At 39.9% G+C, this 22,988-nt stretch overlaps 2 protein-coding genes across 3 annotated transcripts in view; both read right to left on the bottom strand.

Annotated features, from left to right (window-relative positions):
- Positions 1–22,988, bottom strand: part of Mnr (Membrane-bound Notch regulator) — an 89,639-nt gene that overhangs the window by 44,993 nt on the left and 21,658 nt on the right. The gene's annotated exons all lie outside the window — the stretch shown is intronic.
- LOC108015223 (uncharacterized) lies at positions 5,388–6,784 on the bottom strand. The gene has a single exon (XM_017081565.4). It carries the CDS (start codon positions 6,680–6,682, stop codon positions 5,861–5,863), a length of 822 nt encoding a protein of 273 aa, XP_016937054.3. The 5' UTR covers positions 6,683–6,784; the 3' UTR covers positions 5,388–5,860.

Here is a 22,988-nt window from a genome sequence, read left to right as displayed (position 1 = left end):
CAAGAGAGCCGGGTTGGCATTCAAATTACGACAAACTAAAGCCTGGGAAATTGTCAGCGACACTCGCTGGGTTTTCCCAAGCCACAGCCACAGCCACCCCGAAACCCCCCAATGCCCCCCTTTCCTGCTCTAAGTCCAGCCCACAAGTTGGCAGTTCAAAATGCTAATCACCACATGACATTCATTGTCTGTGAAACAATTGGACTCCCTAACTAACACGCCTCGCCATCATTATGAATCGCATTATGTGTCCCGCTAATTCCGTGGCCTTGGGGGGGGGGGGTCTGGTTTACAGGGGGTGTAAAATAACCCCAATCAGTTAAGCAACCCGTCAATATCAGGCTGCGCAAATTGCTGCCCATCAATCGGAAACAGATTTCAATTTGCCACCGCTGAAATCCAATCATCCATGGCGAAATTGCCCTTTAGACCACCAAAAAAACCGCAGGTTAAAGGTCAAGTCGGGATACAAAGGAAACCACTTGAAATCATAAATTAATTAGAGATTGCTTATGCTTAGTTCATGAAATTTCAGGTCCTACCGTTATAATAAATCCATTAATTGTTAATCATATATAAAAGTTCAGAAATATTTATCGCTACATTTATCAAGCAATAGTTTTATTTTACACAGACAGTTCACAAAGAACAGCTGAAATCAAAATTAAAATGTTAAACAGTACAACAAAATGCTGTAAGCCATCACATGTCAGTTGAAATCTGCTGCAAAATCAAATTATTCTACATAATTAAACAGGCGAGACGGTAACAAAACACAAATTAAATCAATGATGTGAAAATTGTTCAATCAATCGAAGCATTTAAATACAGTCAAACTTGACTACGGTTTTGGGCAATTGAAGCGAACATATTTTTTATAAGCCAATATTAAAAAAATTATAAAATTTAAATATAAATCAATATGTGGCATTTAAAATAAATGTTCTTGCCTGTTTTAAAAAGATCCTACTATTATGTTTTTAAACAAATAACCAATATTTAGAAGTTAATTATAGGCCTCATAAACGGTATTTAAATTTGTGATGCATAAACAAAATTTATTTGCCAGTCTTGAATCCAAAACTTAACGCCTGGCAAAAATTAAGAAGAAAATGGCTATGAAGCACTTACAAAACGTTTAAAACTTGCCATGACCACAAGTCAAGGATCAGGATTGTCAAGATTTGAACATGGAAATTGCACAAGAGTCTCTTATCACACCAGACACCGCACTTTTCATCCATTGAACTCAAAATCCAACACAAACTGCCAAATTCCTAATCGCAAAATATATTTAAAAATTGAAATGAAGTGCGGACCGCAAGCCGAAATGCAATTATTTTTGCCGTCCGTCCAAAAGCCCCGGTATTTGCATATTGTCAACATAATTAAACAGGCTTTTGACTTGTGGTTACACGCCCACTCGAACACACACGTGTACATTGTACATTGTGGCACGCTGCGTATGAATATGTATGAACAACAGTGAACACTCACTCGTTCATTCAAAAAACATTCAGTCGAGTGTCCTTGAGTGGCGCTGCTGAACACCGAGTGCACAACACTGAATCCTGCAGATGCAAAATTGTTTTTGGCAAAGTGCACAATGCACTTGACGACTGTCAAAACGGACATAAGGGGGGGGCATAGTCCTGTCCATGTCCTTGTTATTTATGCAAAATGTTGCACAACATTTATTGTGTTTCCCCCTCCGCCGCCTCACAAATAAAATCGTCCTTAACTGAAAGAAAATGAGGACAATTGCAGCAACTTTTCCGGCAATTTTATGTATATATATTGAAACAATGCCGACGTCCTTGCTGCTTGGGTCAGCAATAAAAATTTGTCCTGCGGTAAATGAAATGGATAGCGATTGCGATTGCGATAACTGGCTGCCCAATGGTCAAGCCAGTAAGCGCGAATCTTCCCATAGCCAAAGAAAAAATCACGATATAAAAAGGAGGAAAATTGGCAAAAAACAATGGGCCACCAAATACAAGTTATAGCCGGGTCGAGGTCACCACGGACTGGTGTCCTCTTTCCGCACTTGCCTACCCTGTAATCGCAGTCCTTGAGAGTCGGTCCCCCAGTGTTTCATTAGTTATGAATGGCCATATTCTCAGAAGTCCACGGTTCGAGCCATATTAAAATAATTCCACGGCAATTATTACGAAAGAAAATTGCCTTCAATTACGCTTTTATCGAAAGGAAATGCACTTCAATTTTGTTAGGCTAAGGTAAAATATTAAAGAAAAAATTGTATAAAAAAAAAGTTTTTTTACTTTTATATATTTTATATCAACTGCTTAAGAGCTTTTAAGTCTCTTTGATTATTTTATTATCCGTGCAAGTGTATAACATCACTTATAAATTACTTTTACCAATTCCAACAAATTGTTAATTTTTTTAGGTTGTTACCCATTACCCAGTAGATTACTAAGTAACACCACGTTCACTACTTTCAAGCTGGTTACGCCACTTTTTGTGGGGGAAGAGTTCACGTTGTTTTTGTCTAAGAGGCGATTTCTGTTTCAGTTTTCAACTTGTTGGCATTGCTTTTCGATTTCTGCACTTGTGGGCAAGAAGGGCTTTGTTTTTTAATATTGCACTTTTGTTGCGAGTATTCTGTTACGACTTGTTTTTTTTTTTTTTGGGAAAGTTTATCTGGCTCGAATTACTGGGTCAATTGGTTGGATGGCCTCCACTGCAGGAAATCAGCTTTTTGGGATCGGGGACAGGGGTTTGCCTAATTAACAAAGTCCTGAAAAGGAAAGTTAAGCACACCCCCACCACCATACAATACGTATACGTATGTATCTCTGTCTCTGTCTCTGTCTCTGTTTTGTTCAACTGAACTTTGACCCGTGCATTGACATCGTTTTTGCGTAAACTACAGAACTGTGTCAGGTAATTGCGTTCAATAAGCAGGTCGAAATGGGAACTGGCACTGAGAAAGAGACGGTGAGATGTGGCAAGAAAGGGAAAGGGATATGGCAAGAGGAAGAGAAAGAGAAAGACTGAGGGTGAGGGTGAGGGAGATAGACACACATGGCCCGAATGCCGTCGAGTGTCACTTGCATCCTGCATAATTGGTTTATCAATTGCTGTTGGCCCATTCAAATAACCAACTTGCTTTTGTGCGTTTAACTCTAAGCATGTCAGCTACCCCCTCCCCTAGTCCCACTGCACATGCCCCATGAAATGACCCAGTAAAATCCAAGATGACACCATCCACAAGCGACCATTCGCACCGGAAAACCACTGCGCCCCTGGACTTTCCCACTTTGACCGCACGAATTTGGAGCGAGGCAATGATTAATTTATGCGAAATCCGAAATGAAATCGTGCGAAAACCAAATTTGCTCGCCACACACAATTTAAATGCGAAAAGAGATGACACTCGCAGGTCTCGGAAATCCTCTGTAAAAATTAAAATCAGAGTAAAGAGAAGGAGGAACAAACGATTGGAAATGTGTTAGTTAGTTAAATAAATGTGAACAAACTGCAACTAGCCCTAACTAAATATCACCTTTCTTACTCTGTCCTTAAATATATTTAAAGAATTTTTAGAGAAAATTCGTATGTTTGAAACTCAGCAGAAAAAACATATTTTAAGTCTTATATAACTATATAATTAATTTTTTATATAATTTTCAATTTATTTGTCTAAGACTAGTAATTTCTATCCATTAAACCCCTTTTATCACGGGACCAACATCTTTCTTAAGCACAACTTGATAATTATAGTTGACCTAATGGCTCCCCAAGATTATTAAGCTTTTTATCGTCTGTCTGCATCTCGGTTTAGTTAACCCCTGCCCAACCCATCGAATATTACGTAACCTCTTCTTAGGGGGGGGGCTTTATTTAATCCCATTCTCATCCTGGCAGCCAGGCCAATTCAGCCGCACTTAGTGGCACAAAGAGTCTCCATTCCAATTGGCGTCTTCGATGGCACCGCTCTCCTTTTTTCAAAGGCCCCCTTGCTCTTCAACTTGAATGCAATCAAGGATTTTTTCGACTGGCCAAAAGTGTGCTTTCAGCCATGTTCTTTCGGGCGGACACTGGCCCTCCACCATTCTTCTTCCTGGATCCTGGATCCTACATCCTACATCCTACATCCTCCATCCACCAGCCACCAACCACCAACGACCATTCCCGTCTCAAAATCCCTCCAATCCCCGCCTGAATCACGGTCCTGCCACGATTATAAAGCTCGGGGCATAAATATTAGCAAAGGCGTTGCCGTTGACGTCGCTGCAGTCATTTAAATGTTGTCGGTTGTGGTTCCAGATCCTCCAGAGCTCCTCCTGCTGCTCTTCTTTTGCACACCCCCTTTTTCTCCTGTTCATGCTGATTATGCCTGTCAACGAAGTTTTCTCGTACACCGTAAAAAGTCTTCAAAAATATATATAATAAGCCCTTCTTTTTATATAAAGTAACTAGTAACGAGTAACTAGTGTGGTAACCCATAACGATTAAAATAAAAATATAATAGTATTCCTTTTATTACTATTCTTTAATATTAACAACTCAACAAAACAGAATAAGAACAACAAAAAGAATAGAAATTAAAAGGGGCTAAGTAACTAGAGAATGTCTCATTTGAAGAAACAAAAGTAACGAGTAAATATTTAAACTTTTATGAATTTCCAAAAATGTCCTTAAATTAACATTCTATTCTAATGGAATCATCGTTTTTTCCCGTGCAATACAATGCTTAACCCTTTGCCACCCCAAAAATCCAGCTCGGCGCACAATGAATTAAATGAATCTCAATTTCCGTTCGGTTTGCGGTTAAAAGCCGCAGTCGTCGTCTTGGGCTTCTGGGCAAAATGCAAATTCCCCGGCGGCGAAAATGAAAACAAGCCGAAAAACTCTCGTTGCAACAACACAAATGGCAGAATGGGAACGTGCCGCCCCCTTGACCTTTCGACCCCCTTGTGGGGGGCTGGTGCTGCATCAATTGCCTGGATTCCATCTTCCATTCGCTTCTCAAGTTTCTTCCCGTAAATTGCTGCAAGATGCCCCCGAAAAAACCGATGCCGGGAGCAAGGATTTCTGGCCCCCGAAACTTTTGTGCCGGCAAAACTTTTACAACTGCACCAGGACGATGATGAGATTGGGAGGAGCCGGGGGATTCAGGAGGAGCAAGCAGTCCAAGTCGCTGGGTCGCCGTCTGCAAAAGTTTTGCGATTTGTTTGCGCGAAATAAACGCGACGCAGATAATTTGCGCAAAAGTTCGCTTACTGCCCCGCCGACCTCGCGGAAGCCAACCCGAAATCCATCCGAAAATCCCAGACCCAAGACCCAAGACCCCAATACCCCTTCTCCCAAACCCCATTCCCATTCCCACACCATCTTGTCCAACAATTTCATTTGGGAATATGTATTTCTGGTATGTCCAAATAAACCAACCGAAATGAAAATGTTTCGCGTTCGTTTGAAACTTGTGCGGATAAGTTTTTCCGTTGTTGTTCAGAAATTCCATACTCGTTGATTACTGATTCCATTACCCATGTCACAGGTTTTCCATATTAAGATCAGATTTATATCGTAAATCGTTGGTTAAAGTTTAGTTTATGGTTAAGATATTGAATATTTTCACAAAATCCATTAGATTCACTGTAATTTGCCTTGCTAACAACAATAAAAGGAAATATACATATCACTTTAAAACCTGTTTCTTGGTAGTTATGTGCACTCGTTACTCGTTATTTTTAAATAATTTTTGTCTCATCTCCATTTGGTTCACGGATAATTTATACTTGAAAATATATAAAAATAAGGAGCCGCGAAACCATTTTGTCGAGGAAATATTGATCCACTTATAACACATTTAATAGTTACTCGCCACTCGTCAATGGAAAAACCTCCGGGACTGCGGCTTCCGGATCGAAGAGGCATACATATTTTGGAACTCGTTGGTGGAGATGAAGTCGATGATGGGCAGTCGGTTGGTCAGCGGCACCACCACATCCTTGGCGGCGATGACACCGCCCACAATGGACGATAATCCAGAGGGGCCGGGTCTCCCTGCTCCTGGCAGAGCAGCCGAACCACCCAATCTATATCCTCCTTTTCCTCCACCTACTCCTTCTCCGCCTGCCAATCTGCCCTCGAATCCTGCTCCTCCACCACCACGTTGCTGTCGCACCTGTTGATCCTTCGCCGGCTTCTGGCCTCTCATGCCCAGATTATAGAAGAAGTCCACACCCTCGGTGGCGGTCCTCTTCTCCACTTGACTCATCCACCGGGGATCCATGCGCGGCAATCGTTGTTTTCTTCTTCCCGCCGTCGAAGACTTCTTTATTTTCTGGCCCTTTGAGTCCTTGAGCAGGAAGAGCACCGGAGTAGTGCCCGATTTCTTCTGCGGACTGGCATCTATGAGCTTGGTCCTGCGGGACATTCCCAGGGATTGCAATGCATCCACCGGTTTTTTATGGCTCTTCTTGAAGGTCACATGCGATTTGGCCAGCGGCTTAACCTTGGCGGAACCTAAAATTGTAGGCTGCAGGGCGGCACGCATCAGCGGAGAGCGTCGCAAGGGTTTCTTCATCGGATTCTTCAAAGATTTCTGCTGTTTCTTCGACTTGACGGCCTTGCAGGGACTCGAGACTTTAGATTTTGACATTTTCTTAACCGCTTTCATTGGCGAACGCTGCTTGGACTTGGTCTTCATTGTTTGTCTATTATGCACTTGGCTCAAATCTCCCGAATTCTTCTTCGATCCGTCGTTCTCAGTTTTAACTGGGAATTTTGGGCGTGATTTCGGGACGGGGGGCTATTTCGAAATCGAATGTCTCGGCTTGACGGGATGACTCGGACTGGGGGGCTGGAAAGACGGACTTCGTAGTGCCTACTCTGTCCCAGGATCTTGAGCACGTACCGCATCTTGTTTCCTGTCACCTCTTGACTTGGCCTCTGCTTGTTTGTTTGTCTTGAGTCAACTTCTATTTGCTTCTCACCCCAGCACTTTTCTTTTTTTTCCATAAAACCTTTGTCTTTGCCTCGGGCTAAGAAAACTTGAAATCAACTTCCGTTTTGTGGCCCTTGATTTGCATATGTATATGCGACATTGCCTTAGGGAAAATACCCTCACATTTGGGGCTAAAAAAACAATATTACATACCTAACCATTAAAAAAGGAACCCCCTTTAGAGTAGTGATTTAATTTGTTCCCTATTGATTTTTCCTCCAAACAACTCATTAATAAAGTACGAACATGCACTCGTCTGTGTGTCGATTTTCCTCCATTTTGGTCTATTTCCTTGGCTTTCGGTTTTAGTTTTCCTCTTTGGCTCATTTTGGTGTCAAGTGTTGCGTATCATTTAATGTGACACACTTAACTAGAAAATGAAGGGGGAAAAGTGGTGGAGGGGCTTTTCCAGACTGACAGCCAAACACATGTTGGCTGAATGCTAATTTGCTGTGCTAAGCGAATGACGAAAAACAGGAATAGGACATTAAACCAGGGGGTAAATGCACTAGGGAAAAAGTTTTGGAAAAACAATATTTTTATACCCGTTACTCGTAGAGTAAAAGGGTATACTAGATTCGTCGGAAGGTATGCAACAGGTAGAATAAAGCAATTTCGACCCTATAAAGCATATATACTCGTATTCTTGATCAGGATCACTAGCCGAGTCGATGTCCGACTGTCTGTCCGTCCCTTAAGCACCCACATTGTTAAATATTATCTAAAATTTGTATATAAACGAAAATATATTTTTTTCTATATTTTGATATAGTTTCCATTTATTTCTCGGCCTGCATTTGACAATATTCAGTTGGGAAACATTATTCAGTTCTCAGGAACAGGAACCTATATACAACAAACACACACTCGAGCAGCTGGCAAGACAGGAAATCAACAGGACACCACACACACAGCTGTTGTAGGGACTTCCGTTTTCGGTCAGCTTTGATATATGATCAGAAATCAAGTCTTCAGCCCGCCACATATGCACATATATAACTCTATATATATATGGATATACTCCATCTGGGGACGAGTAAATTGCAAACTGAAGCAATCAGCTCATGCCCATCTTGGTTGTATGTTTATTACCCACTCTTTCGCCTCTTGTTGCCTTGTCTTGATTATCACGTTTCTTTTGTGTGCAGCAATATCAAGTATACGCAATATCACGTATACGCCGCATTGGCCACAGAGTGCTCGCCAAATCTCTATGACATTTCTCACTCTTTTTTGTTCCTCTAAGATTCAATTTTTGAAATTATCTTAGCCTAACACCTCAATAAGTCCCCCGGATGTCAGTTGCAGCCGCCACAACTAGCAACATACAACATGCAATCTCCAATATGCAATCTGCAATCTGCAACCTGCAACACCAGTAGCAAAATGTTGTTTTCCGCTTAAGCACATCGCTGGAAAATAAAAACGGAAAGAAACAGAGGAGGAAACAAAGAGGCAGCTCCATTCCCATTCCCTTACCAATCCCAGAAGTGCGTCCGTCCAAACGTTTGTTTATTTTATTTTGCCGCACAATTTTGCCCCTTCTTTTTCTGCTCTGCCCCTGCCCCTGCCCCTGCCCTCTTCAGGCCCTTTCACCGCTTTCTCCTCTTTCTTCGGCTTCGTCTTCTGCCAACTGTTTCTTAAACAACAGCAACAACAATGGGCACAATGAAACCTCAGTCGAGGACCAGGCCAAAAAAGGAGTGCTGGTTCTGCCAGCTCGACATTTAGAATTACCTGTACACTCCTTTACATTTTTTTAAATTTACTTTTTAAATTAAATACAATTAGTTAACTTTGAAATTATTTAAGTGATCAAAACTTTAAATTTCCAAGCTATTTAAATGTTTTTAGGTATACATTATACAAATGTTATACGCTTTTTATGTTTACAAATTTATTTTGCCATCACTTTAACTTTGTTAATTGATTTTCTTTAATTTTCTTGCTGCTGCTTTTCAAAATTTTAATTTTAAAATTTTTCTGGGAAATTTAAGTTTACAAATTTATTTTGTTATATAGGCCAAACTTAAAATTCATTTATAAAAAACTTTGATCCTAAATTATTTTTTAGAGAAATATTTCCTTTTTCATTTTTAAGTGATATATTTTTAAATATTAACCTTGCTACAACTGAAGTTTTTATTCGCTGAGCCCCTGCTTGTACACCCCTGATATCTTTTCTTCTGTTGTTCATAGTGAAAAAAATGAAACAAAACAAATGAAATACAAAAAGGAGCAGAGGACCGGCACAGAGTCGGCAGAAAAGGATGAAAAAATAAAAAAAACAAAAAAAAACACAAATGTGCACATGCTTCGTTGCCTGGAGTGCGCTATTTTGCACCTACGGGATTTTGTGCCTCACACAGATACTCGCACACACTCGAGCACCGAAACACTGACACACACACACATGCAAAGCGTGGAAAATCCATTCGAAATCAGTCAACGCGCCAAGGCTTTCATTCAGTTAGAAAGCAGACAGCAGACAAGCAAGGGCAGGAAAAGGGGTTTTTTTAGGTACGGAGGTTGGGGCGCTTTTTAGGGGGTTTTAGGGGGTTTTCAGGGGGGCTTCCACCATGGGACCCCAAGCTCACAAGCTTGAAACGGAAGTGCGGCTTGATTTACTCAACTCGTTTGCTCGCTCGTTTGTTTCCAACTGCTGCAAACATATTTTTCTGCACCACCCCAGCTAAAATATTTATTAGCCCTTAAACAAACGGAATAGATGTGCGGCCCCCGGAAAACTACACGTACCTTCCGATACGAACCATCTATATATGTATATGCGGGACCCAACTTAAAGACTTTCCAGGCAAATGGCCCGGAAAGCAAACTACCATCTTCCTGCCCCCTCCAAAAAAAAAAGGAAACTGGTTCCATGTTTATTAAAGCATTTCTTACGCATCATTTGTTGCTTTGCCAGCAAACAAAAAAACCAACAAATATACACAAACATACACAAACGAAAAAACGCCAGTGAAGAATGCAAATGAAATGGCCCAAAGGAAAAGCTAATAAAAGGCCGGAAAATGCTGATGAAAACGCAACTAGAAGTTTGATTAAGTGAAATCTCGAATGAGTAATGCGGATAACTTGAACCAAGGCAAGCCACTCACGTCCTCGTACGGAATGCATCAATCAAAATCGAAAAAATTTAGCAGAAGCACGCCCCTAATTGCTTCGATAGACAGAAAAAGGAATTAAGTAAATCGCCAAAATTAATTGTGAGGGGGCAACGCCAGCAACGTTAAGAAAGTCCAGGACCAAGTCCAAATCCACACAAGGCCAGGTCAATGGACTGGACTTAACTGAACCAAGAGCTGGCGAAAAAAGGAGATGAGGTCTTGGTTAAAAGGAAATAAATTTAAGAAAATCAAAGTACGAAGAAGAGAAAGTATAATGGATACAGAAGATGCTATCGAAATTATACTATCTTTCCAATTTAAAAAATTGTTTGCCTTTTACTATAGTAAAATATATTTAATCAAGTAAATCAAAGCAGTGTAAGAGAAGAGTTAAACATTTAAATACGAAGAAAAGAAATTAAAATGATACCTGAAGATACTAACACCGTTATTCTAGCTTCTTATTTTGTAAAATATTATTTTATTAACAATGCCAAAACCAATGTTGAAGTGAAAAAATAACATTTAAAATAAATCTACTTTTCAAAATGACTGCAAGCGATAAAAATATAACAAGGATATAAGAATAATATATTTAAGGGTAGTTCGGTGAAGTCCAAGTATAAATAAAACAAAACTATATCGAAGCAGCCATAGCATTATCTGTACCTTTGAAAGCAGCCCAGAACACAAAGTCTGATCAAAATCATTTCAAACGGCATTGAACAAGGCCACAAGCCAGTCAGAGATCTCCGATATTCAAAAAATTTTCACATTTTATTATTATAACTATTTTCAATGCCGGGCTTAAATCTGAGGCTGACCGACCGTCAGCGCAAAATTGCCGACAGTATAATCATATCCATGTGCCGCAAGGACTACGAAGAGGCTCTGCACTTGCTGCAGAAATCGAGCAGGTCGAAGCATCGCATTCCTCCCTTCCAGGAGGCGGTGCTGCGCAGGATCCTGCAGCGCCTAATGCAGAAGCCATCTCGACGGGAACGTTTCCGATTGATGGATCACAGGGAGATCCAGCATCCTGACCATGGCGTGCGAGGACTGCAGGACCTTCTGCTGGCCAGGATGGATATGCCTCGAGAGACGCTGGACAAGATCTACGAACGGGCCTTCAGACTCAGCTTCACAAACTTCTACAACAATCTGCTCTACGTGCAGAGGGCGAACAAGGTGATCAATTTCAATATGCATATTCTGGCCAACCAGTGCATGCGCTTGATAAGGGCAGACGCGAAGATAGCCCGGATGGAACCAGGCCCATGGATCGACTGGGAGGAAGTATTGATCTACTCTTTCGTCATCTGTATATCACTGCTCTTGGTGTTTGTTTTCTAACAAACAAACCTCGGGCCTTTTGACAGCTATTGCTAACCTTTATATTTGTTTTTAAATTTGTCTAGTGTGCGGGGGCTAATAAAAAAAATGTTATTGTTTTTGGGCAATCCTGTGAATTTACTCATTAAAATTACACGCTGCGAAACTAACTATTCTGGCAGGCAATAAAACGTAATAAATAAGTTGATTTCGTAGTCAAACGAAAAAATTTCGGAAATGTTAATAAATTATATTTCGTAGAATTAAAAAATGTTAAAGGAATTATTGCTAGCAATGTTTCTAATATTTTCCAACTTGGTTCGCATGTTTTCAAATAAAGTCCAGCAATTTATAGTAATATGTTTTGTACTGAATATTATGCTTATTAAGTCAAATACTAAGCAGAAAATTAAATTTCGCAGGGCTTAAAAATGAAAAAACTACTTTTGTAATACCATGTGAAGGGGTCGGAAAAAGTACATTTTTATTTTATTATTCCACTTTTTTATCAGTGACTTTGACTTTTGTATTTTAGGAAATCACAAAAGCAACCAAAGCACAGCCTATACACATCGTGACTACAGTCAACAACCCCTAATCCCACCCATTAATTTGATGCTCCAACTAGGGTCTGCTACACCCAGCCTGATATAATTAAACCTATTGGCCACTGAGAGCAGTTGGCCAAACTTCAATCAAACATTTAACCAAATTAGTAGCGTTCCTGTCAATTGCCAGTGGTTGAAGGGGAAGGGGAAGGGGGGTGGCAAAGAAGGGGCGAACAGGAAGTCACGGAATTGTTCCATTGCCCGCAAAAGTAGGCAACAGATTTTTGTGCTTCAATTAAATTTGATTTGCTGCCATTCAGTGGGAATGGAAATGTGAGTGTGAATGAAATGGGCCAGCGGATGGAGGACAGAGGATGGGCATATCATTCTGATGGAGCTGTGCGACATCCATGTATGCGCAATTTGATAAGGACCGCCTTTGAACCCAACCCTCTTTACCCATCATTAGTTTCGCAGTTTGTGGACCTTTTTTGCGCTCGCTTGCCGCAAATTTAGTGCCATGTGGGAACTGGGATACGGGATTGGGAGTTCGGGGTTCGGGGTTCGGGGTTCGGGACTGGGGTTTCGGGATCCAGGACCCCTTGTCCCATTTTTGGCCATTACCTTTGGCAGTTGCGCCTGGAAATGACATTTTCACATCATTTGCTGATGTGGCAAATGTGTCGTGTGGCTCTCCAGCTCTCCAGCTCTTCAGCTAACCAGCTCTTTGGCTCCCTTTTTCCCAGTGTCTCTCGGTAACGCTTCTCTCTGTGTAGCAAAAAACCCCCTCTTAACCCACCATAACCCTCGTTGACCTGCGGTCAGCATTGAGTGCTGGTCCTAACCCGCCCCCATACGTACATACGTACGTTTTTTGTCATTTCCGTTTGTGCGAAATTTTCGGATATCCTCGAATGCAGCCTCATCCAATGGGCACTGAACCACAGCCACCACATCCACATAACTTGCACAATTTGAGGCAAACGATGACAGCTTCCAATCATAATGCCAATGAAATGAACTGGCCCAAAACCCCACCACTCCCCCTGCCTTAAATGTCAGGCTCAATAAACTCCAAAAGCAATCTCTCTACGTGTGTGTTAATATGGGTGGTGCTTCTACTGGTCCTGGTGTTTTTGTAGGTTGCACATGCCATTGCCCTATTTCTTTTGCCCTCTGTTACAGAGTTGATTAACTAGGGCTAAAGTCTGCAAAACGTAAGCGTAACGTTTTTATACAGCAAAGCGAAAGGAAAACTGTATTCGAAAATAGCCACCTCAGGATTCTTTTTCACTGCTCTAGAAATCTAAAAAAAATAAAACTAAATAGTAAAAAAAATCTGTTAAAGGTATTAGCTAGTTTTGCAGTACAAGTAAAATAAATTGTTTAAAGGTATATGCAGAATAGATAAATCAGAATTACACATGGATTTTTAAGCTACCTATTAAGGTGTCTACAAGTATGCAACAATATATATTTTGTCCGGAAATTTTCACCTCATTTTCACTGCATACTTTTCGACACCGAAAAAGGAATTTAAAGGCTTGAAGAACACGAATTTAATTCCAGTCCAGCGATACACTTTCATATTAGATAAGTGATATTGCAATTTCTAGGGAACCAAAAACCGAATACTTGAACTTAAATCACTTATTAGAGTGTCTAAAAGTATGCACTAAAATATTTGTAATTCTTGACCACATTTTGTGAGCAAAAAACCATTGATATTTTGGAAAAACAACGCCAGTGAAAGTGAAAAACGTGACATTTGAAATAAATTGAATTTAAAGAAATACTTTTCTTGTTCGATAGCTGATAGTGTGAAAACTGGGCTTCAAATTCCCCATCTAAGGGCATTCGCAAATGCGTATACCGAAATCTGCTGTGTGCAGGGCGCTGCACTTTTCACTTTGGCGGCTGCCCGACACGATTTGCACTCTCGTTGCCTTTGGCCTGCAAATCCGTATACGAATCCTTTGGCTGCTTATGATGTCCCTAAGGCACACAAACAAACACTCACACACAGATGTGTATATCCTGCATGTGCGCGGAAAATCTGCTGGAAATCATTTAATATTTCGTCTGCGGCTTCATCTCCATCGACTTCGCAGGGTTCTTGCTTTTCCACATTTCGCCAACTTTTGCGTCTTGCGCTTTTCAGCTGATTTGGCACTTTTCATGATTTCCCAAAATCATTTAGCTCTGCCCGGTATTCTTGCGTTTTCCCTCGCATTTTCGGCTAATATTCAGCTAGCTTTGGCCGCCGCTGCGGTGATGGATATTTGGTCGTTATTTGTTGCATCTCACTATTAGTGTTTTTCCGGCTTTTGCAATTTTTCTTCGCTCTTCGGTGTTCTTGTTTCGGTGCGTACTTAAAAAATCATTTCTTCATTTCTTCCGCTGACGCAGCGCTTAAATCGTTTTTCATGTGCTTATGGGACTCCTCGCATTTCGCAATTCCCCTTTTTTGTTATCTAGTTTTTGCTGCTTTGCAACACTCTTATCCCTCTTTTCCCTTTTTTGCCCAGTTCCACAAGCCCTTTTTTGCGAGGACAGTAGTTGAGCATTTCTTTTTAATTTTCCCATCCGGTTGGCTTGGTTTTTAACATTTTAGTTCTCATGTTGCTTGAAAAGTTGTCGTGTTTTTTAGGTAACCAAAAACATATATTTTTAGGTTAGCAAATTTTTAAAAGTTTTTCAAACATTTAATTGTTTTTCAATTTTTTACCAAGACTCTACATTTACGTAATAATGCATGGTCTTAAATTCGTGCTTCTAAATTCAAAAATGAAATGCCAAGGATTTGTGCTGAAAGCTTTTCCCGTCCATCTTGCTCTGCACACTTCCCTTTCCTGCCTGGATTTATGATCATTTCATTTCCTCGAATCCCCTTCAATCCTTGTTGTGTATATCCTCTTGTCACATCTGTGCCAATCCAAAAATGATTCTTTCACGAAAGTTTCGCTTGGCCATAAGTTTGTGCAACAGCAAGAGCAACGGCCATTTGGAGTTGCACATTAGGCCAGAAAAGTTGCTTGCCTCTTGCCGTCCGCTCCCTTTCCTTTTCCCACTTCGGCCCAAAGCTCTTGGCCAGGCCAAAAGCAATTGCGCCCACTGCAATTGCCGTTGTTGCTGTGCTGTGGTCCCAGCTGCCAAAATGCCCCGTGTTGGGGTCAGCTAACACAACTGGCCAAGCAAAGTCCAAGTCCCAAAGTCCGAGTACCAGAAGTGAAGCCAAGTTTTGGAAGCGTCGACAGACAAACGACAACAGAAGCCTGGCGAAACTAAATTAATGCCATCTTCGGTGGAGTGCAACGAACTGGGGATACCCTAGTCCTGATAAAAGAATATTCCTAAACATTAAACAGCTCTTATTACCAGCCAACAAGTTATACAAAATTACTTATAAAAATTGTTAACCACCATTCTGGTAACTGTTTCACTTTGAATATACAATATGCCTACATAAATATGTCTCAAAGTATGCAACCATATATTGTTATCACAAGATAATTTCACTGCATACTTTTAGACACCTTAATAGTGATTTCAAGCCCCCAAGTAATTCAATCTTAAATGTTTATTTACTGTGATTTTTAGGAACGTCGAGCAGTGCCACCAACAGGACCCCAAAGTGAATATACCGAGAGGGTAGCCAAAGGCACTCTGGCACAATCACGACTCCTTTCTGAGGACGAGATGTCGTCTGGGCGCTGTCATCTTGGGCGCTGCTGTCTTAGCGCTTAAGTGCGATGGCATTAAGCTATTAGCATAATTTTTGTGCATTATCATTACGGCCGAAGGGGCGAAGTTTGTTGTGGGCTAAAAAGATTATGCCATTTATCATTGACATATTTGGTTCTGCCCCCTCCCCCACCCCTCTCACACAGACACACACACACACACACACCGGAAAATATGGCAGGAGAAAGGAAAACGCATCCGGAAAAAGGGAAAAAATTTGCTTTTACTTACTTATGGCCGAGCCACAGACAAAGCCAAACAAAGTTGTACGAAAAAAGTTTCGGCTTTTTTCTATTTTACCGTCTTCCCTGTTTTCCTTTTTACTTCTTTTTTCAGAACCGGCTTAGTCCAGGGAAATGAAACGAACCGAAATAAAGATGAAAGAAACTGCACTCACCTGCAATGACAGAAAAAAATGGAATTTTTTGTTAGTGTTTAATGCACTTTGGGATAGCTATGAGTAAATATGTCCCAGAACAAGACTTTCGTAAACTTAGAAGCTAATTTAATCAGAGAATGCGAGAAAGAACCACTGCTCTAAGCAAATGAAATGGGGAAACTATTAAAAATCACCATTACTTGCAATCACTTATTTTAATTATAAAAATATAGTCTGCCCGTTCCTCAAAACTGTATTCCAAGTACTTTTCAAGTTAATCCCACAAATCCCCACAGCACTCGTTTGATTAAAACTGTCTCCACTTGGGCATATTTTGCATCTCAGAAATGCATTGAATCAATCATCATCGATAATCCTTTTGCCCCAGTTGAATGTCCTCAAAGTGTGCTGCACTTAATCAAATCAAAAGGCATCCCATTTCCTTAGTTTTGATTGATTTCCTCTTACTTATGTGTTTATTATAAGTGATTTTATGGGTAGAGGACTAGCAGAAGCTTAGGATTGCTTTATAAATGCAATTTACTAATAATTATATTTTCTTTAAATTTATAAATAAAAATATGAAATTAAGTTATTATCAATTAAATAGTGCAAGTTAAACTATAATTTCTGAAACAATTCATTTATAATAGATTGTAACTATAATTGCAAAAAAATACTACTCGCTAAAACACATACTGAATTAAAAAACAGGTCTTTAAATCTAAATCTAAATTTAAATATATTTTCCTTACTGCAGACTTGATCGGGTTTTATGTATATAATAAAAAATATTGGGGAATATCTCCTCCCAAATATTTATAAACCAAAGTTGAGCTATAAAAATGGTGTACAATAAAAATTCGTCACATGTCATAAGCGAATTTCCATAAACCAGTTGATTGATTCCACCGCCCTCACCCTCCCCTCCCTCCGGTTGCCATGAAAATTGATGTATGTAGCTTTTCCGCGACTTTTCATGGGTATCAACAGGCCGAGACGAGGATTATTTTCTTGCTTTTTTTACCCCAATCCCCAATCCCCGTACCGTGAAGTTGAGCTGAGTGAATAGAGAGCTTGGATTTGTTTTCCCCGCCGCACTTTTCCGCATTTCCACACATATGGGGTGTGGCGAAAATTGTGGCAGGATAATGGGGCAGCCGCCAGGGAGCGGAGTTCAAGTCCGGACGCATTTTGGCCTGGCCCCAGGACGAGGAGGACTCAACATTTTAATTGCCTCGACGGGAGCAGCGCACGACTTCCAATTTTCAACTCGAAAACTCCAATTTCGTGTGCAATTTTCTTCGCTCCGCCGGAGGAGGTGGAAAATGCAAAAGGTAGCTGGTCGCGCAATATAAAAAAAATAAAATAAAAAACACATAGAAAAGGCTAAACGACTTGCCAGATAACTCGCTAAGCCGCAAAACGTTCCGCAGTTCGTTTTAGTTTTTTTTCCAGACCCTCTTCCCCTAATTTCCCCCTGATTTTCCCCGGTTTTCCCCATTTTTCTGACCCCACTCACGCCTCAGCAGTTTGTCCCCCAACTAATCCGCCTCAAAATTTATTTGCTTAATTTCATTTGTTGGCTGCAACTTTTCGGGAGTCGGAGGGCAAGAACTGGAGCTGCAGCTGAAGCGGAGCTTTGCGGACGTGCGGTAATGTTTTGGCCTAAGCTCTCTTTTTCCATCCTTCTGTCCCACTCGCACAGCAATTTTCTCCAACTGGTCAGTGGCCAAAAAGCAACTTGGCTTCGGATCATAAATAATCAGTGCAAGTGTATAAATCGGGTCAGCATTTCCCACTGGAGGCCAGGCATTTCTTATCTATAAGGAATGAGATGCTACGAACATTTTTAAGATCACCCCTAATACTTTTTTTTTTTTTTTTTTTAAAGGATATAAAAACTACCTCCGAATTTAAACAAACCATAAATCGTATACATAGTGGTTATGTTATGGTTATATGTTGTACTTTCAGGATATATTCCTGTTCTGCTTTATTTCAAATTTTAAAGAACATATAAAATTACTTCGATTTTAACCGACCGAAAAGCATTCAATATAATATGGTTAATTTATTAAAATCCTGTTGCATAAGTAAACTCTTGTTGTTTCTGAATTAGAACATCATAAAAAAATGTTAAAGATCTAGGAAAAATAAACAAACCAATTACGGGTTTTCTGCTTTAAAATTCATATAAATTACCACACTTTTGGAACAGACCTAAAGACATCAAGAACATCCTACGAAACATGCTTATATTATGAGAATATATATCACACTTTTAATAAAGCCTCTGAAGTAATCGTAAGAATGGTTCAAACATGTTGTAGTCTCATGGAAGCATATCTCACCATAAGAATAGCTCTTAAAGTCATCGTAAAATTTGTTTAAGCATGGTGTAGTTTTGAAATTTCCATTTCATTGCGATGCGCCCGCCTAAAACTATTTTTGCCCCGAAGGAGTTTTCTCGCTGGCAGAGACATGAGAACGCATCTTTATTATTTCATTTTCCGCGCATCGGCTGCAGCAGCTTTGGCCTCGCGGAAAAGCCCTCCCTGCCCGCGAAAAGGTCCTTGGGAACATTCCAGCCTTCATTTCAATTAATTTTCGCGACATTGATGCGCCTTGGCAGCCCGTAGAAGTTGCTACCCTCGGCGTAGATGTGTGCTGCTGCTGCTGCTGTCCTTTCTCCCGTAATTTTCCTCTGCAATTTCCCAGCAGCCCCCACTGAATTTTCCTGCATTTCCCCAGCCCCTTTTCGGCCGCTCCCTCTGAGATTCCTGCCCACGAAAACGGCTTGACGCCCGCGTTTGTTGTCATCGCAAGCTTAAAACATTTTTGCCTGGCGCGTTTTTAATTAATTTAAAGTTATTTTGCCTCTCGCCACGCCCCCTCGCCCCCTTTTCGTATACGCCTTTATTAAATCTGTCTGCATTGCGTTTTAATTGAAATCCGCTTGTTGCTCAATAAATTTACATAAATATCGTAATGGCTTAAAAGGCTAAAGAAAAGGGAAAAGAAAAAGGAAGACCGAGACTGGTTGATTCGGGGAAATGGCAAGGATTCGGGGGATTATTTTCCATGATTTCTGATTAGCCCGGTCTGCGTTCTACGGCGGAGTCCCCAGGTTTTCGGGGGCCGAAGACAGATGCAATATCCGCAGACAGGAATCCTTAGAAACTCCGGAGGCAGCAGCTGCATCTGGCATAATTAATATTTCCCCTCCGCGGCGGTGAAGAGCGAAATAGAAGATGGTCGGGAGAATTCCGAGGCACAAATGTCAGGGTTGCCAAGTCCCACAGAAATAAGATTTCTTTCACGTATTTAAGCTGCAGCCAGAACTACATATTTAAACAAGAATTTTCCTTTTTTCCTGAATTATTGGATACTGATTTTGAAAGTGGGTTACCTCTTAGAGTTTGTGGTTCAAATTTTTTTTATCGTATTTCCAATGACATTAAGAAAAAGAAACAAAAATTAAACTTCTAACATTCACAGCTTGGGTAATTGGATCCCGATGATCCCTCTATGATTTTTCCGTATTTACAATGGTTTTCAGAACGCGGACCCAAAACTGCACTTCTACAATTCAAAACTTTAGTTATATGATTCCGATTTTCAAGTCGGATACCTCTATGAATTTGTGATTGAATTCTCTAATGTTCTACATTAACATATATCTTCTTAACGAGGGTCAAAATTTTAACCCATTTTCATGTTCGATTTTTCTATATTTCCAATGGTTTTCAGAACGGAGACCCAAAACTGCATTTCTAAATTCCATAACTTTCGCTATTGTTACCTGATTTTGACGTGGGATACCTCTATGAATTTGTGGTTTAATTTTCTAATATTCTACGTTCAAACATTTCTTTTTTGAGAGGGTCCAAATTTTAGCCCTTTTCCATGTTCGATTTTTTCGTATTTCCAATGGTTTTCAGAATGGGCACCCAAAACTGCACTTCTAAATTCCATAACTTTCGCTATTGTTACCTGATTTTGACGTGGGATACCTCTATGAATTTGTGGTTCAATTTTCTAATATTCTACATTCTTACATTTCCTTATTAAGAGGGTCCAAATTTTAGCCCTTTTCCATGCTCGATTTTTTCGTATTTCCAATGGTTTTCAGATTGGGAACCCAAAACTGCACTTCTAAATTCCATAACTTTCGCTATTGTAGCTCGATTTTGACGTGGGATACATCTATGAATTTGTGATTGAATTCTCTAATGTTTTACATTAAAATATAACTTTTTAACGAGGGTCAAAATTTTAACCCATTTTCATGTTCGATTTTTCCGTTTCTGCACTTCTACAATCCATAACTTGAGTTATATGATTCCGATTTTGACGTGGGATACCTCTTTGAATTTGTGATTGAATTCTCTTATATTATACATTAAAATCTTACTTTTAAGCGAGGGTCAAAATTTTAACCCTTTTTCATGTTAGATTTTTCCGTATTTACAATGGTTTTCAGAACGGAGACCCAAAACTGCACTTGTACAATCCATAACTTGAGTTATATGATACTGATTTTCAAGTGGGATACCTTTATGATATTGTTGTTTAATTTCCTAATGTTCTACATTAAAATAACTATTATAAACGGCGTTTTTCCAATGGCCTTAGAATGGAAGCCCAAAACTGCACTTCTACAATCCATAACTTTGTTATTGATTTTCAAGTGGGATACCTCTATAAATTTGTAGTTAAATTCTCTATTATTCTATATTGCATCTAGCCATATAAAGAATAATGTTTTGCACTTTATTATTAGTTACTACATAAACGGGTTTAAAACGAATGACTTAGCCGGCAGTTCAGATCCGAATTCGCCTCAACTTGAATAATTTGAAGAAGTTGACTGTTTTGAAACGAAACTCTTCAACTTCCGAACACGAGTTTCCCATTTTGGACTTGGGCAAATCCGAACCCATTCAGTTTATACAAATTTCATTCGGCTTGTTTTTATTTCCAGCTTTCAGTTCTGTTCTGTGCTGTGCTCTTTCGCTAGCCTGTTTCTCTGCGTTGCTGTGTATTTGTTTGTTTGTCTGTTTGTTTGTTTGTTTGTGTTTGTTTGGTTGTTTGTTTGATGTCAACATGGCCTAGGCATATGAGCAGCAGCAACTGGAGCTGTGCACTGCCAAGTGGCAAGTGCATCCTGGCATGTCCTCCTCTAAATTCAGGGCCCCCATTCCGGTTCCCTTTTGCCTTCATTAGCCTTTGGCAGTAAGTCAGAGGCGCTCTCTGTATTTGCCAGTGGTATCTGTGTATCTGTGTATCTGTGTGCCGGAGAGTATCTGTGTGTGTGCTCGACAAAGAGCCTTTTGTGCGGATACAGAGACATAGTCTTATAACCACACGGACATGGCATTGACTTTTGTCTCGTCCTGCGAGCCTCAATTGTTGCCTTTTGCTATTGATTGCCCTCTGGCAGCCAAGGCGTCCACAAAGGTAGCAACTCGAAATATGGAAATAGCTGGACAGGATGCTAATTAAATTAAGTGATTTACATGAAAAGTTTGTGATCAAAGGGTTCAGAGCTTATACGACAATTATTACCAAGCATTTTCATTCGAATTTTCAAGCCCAAAAATATACAAACAATTTTATTTTAGTTTTGTGCATAAAAAGGGTTTTATGAAATGGGCATAAATTTAGGTTGAGTTGAATAACAAGAAAGAGACTATACTGAAAATATTGCTAAACATTTGAATAACAATTTCGAAGCTTAAAAATACTCTTCGAATTTTTATTCATTTTTTTTAATGTAAATACCCAAAAGGGTATATTACTATAAATTTTACTTTATTATGGACAATATGAAAACACATTTACGAAAGTATACAAAAAGGTATAAAGTAAAATTTTAAATTTAGTTCCACAATATATTAACAGTTTAAAATATTATTATAAACGGTTTTGAAAAAAGTTTTTTTAACAAACTTAACTTGATTTAAATCAAATTATGATTATATTAAAATTTATATCAACGATTTTTGACGTGATTTTGTCTAACTGAAAAACCGAATTTACCAAATAAAATAAATTGACATGTTTACAAGAAAAGTTCTCCATTCCCTGGCCTGTCATTTGTGTTTGTATAGGTTTAACTGAGGCTGACAGCTCGCTGTTTGCGTGTGTATTGGTAAGCGGGTGTGTGCTGGTGTGTGTGAGAGGGTGTCTGTGAGTGGGCTTTGCATTAAAGTCATCACAAGGCAATCTAATTTGAAGAAAGCGCCACAAAGTCTGCAACAGAAGGCAGCAGCACATGCAATGCCAACTCGCATGTCGCCCCGGCGAATGTCGAATTTCGCCGGGGAAAAGTCGAGGAAAATCCGGAGAAAGGCGGCGATGCTAGGGCCCAAATGGCGGCGATGCCACACACGTTTAAACATAATAATTCTCAATTTCGTCAGCGATATCAATGGCAGCGGCAGCAGCGCGACAGGAAAAGCATGCACACACCAACATAAACTGACATTTTTTGTATGAAATTGAGCACACGAGCAGCCCAAAAAAAATAGATAATCTTATGCACATAATTGTGGTTGAAATGCTAGCACTTGTCTTTCTACATACTTTAAATACTTTAAAAATGTCAAGAATAAGTATTCTTTATTTTTTAAATTATCACTAATACATAGTTTAGTTTGGAACTAACCTCTCTCTATAATTTCCCTATTCTTTCCACCCCAACTGTGCATTCAAACATAAAAAGCGAGCGAAAGCAGAAGTAGAGGAAAAAAAGAAAAACAAGCAAACGAAGAAAAAGTCGGCGGCAAGAAAAACTCAAACGACATGCGGAAATCATGTCAGATGAAGCAGCAGCAGTCGCTGCAGTCGGAAAAAAGTAAAATTACACACAG

The sequence above is a fragment of the Drosophila suzukii genome, chromosome X (genome assembly GCF_043229965.1).
Source record: "Drosophila suzukii chromosome X, CBGP_Dsuzu_IsoJpt1.0, whole genome shotgun sequence".
Classification (NCBI taxonomy): Eukaryota; Metazoa; Arthropoda; class Insecta; order Diptera; family Drosophilidae; genus Drosophila; species Drosophila suzukii.
Note: the sequence above shows the minus strand (reverse complement) of the source record. Positions and strands in the feature narration are given on the sequence as shown.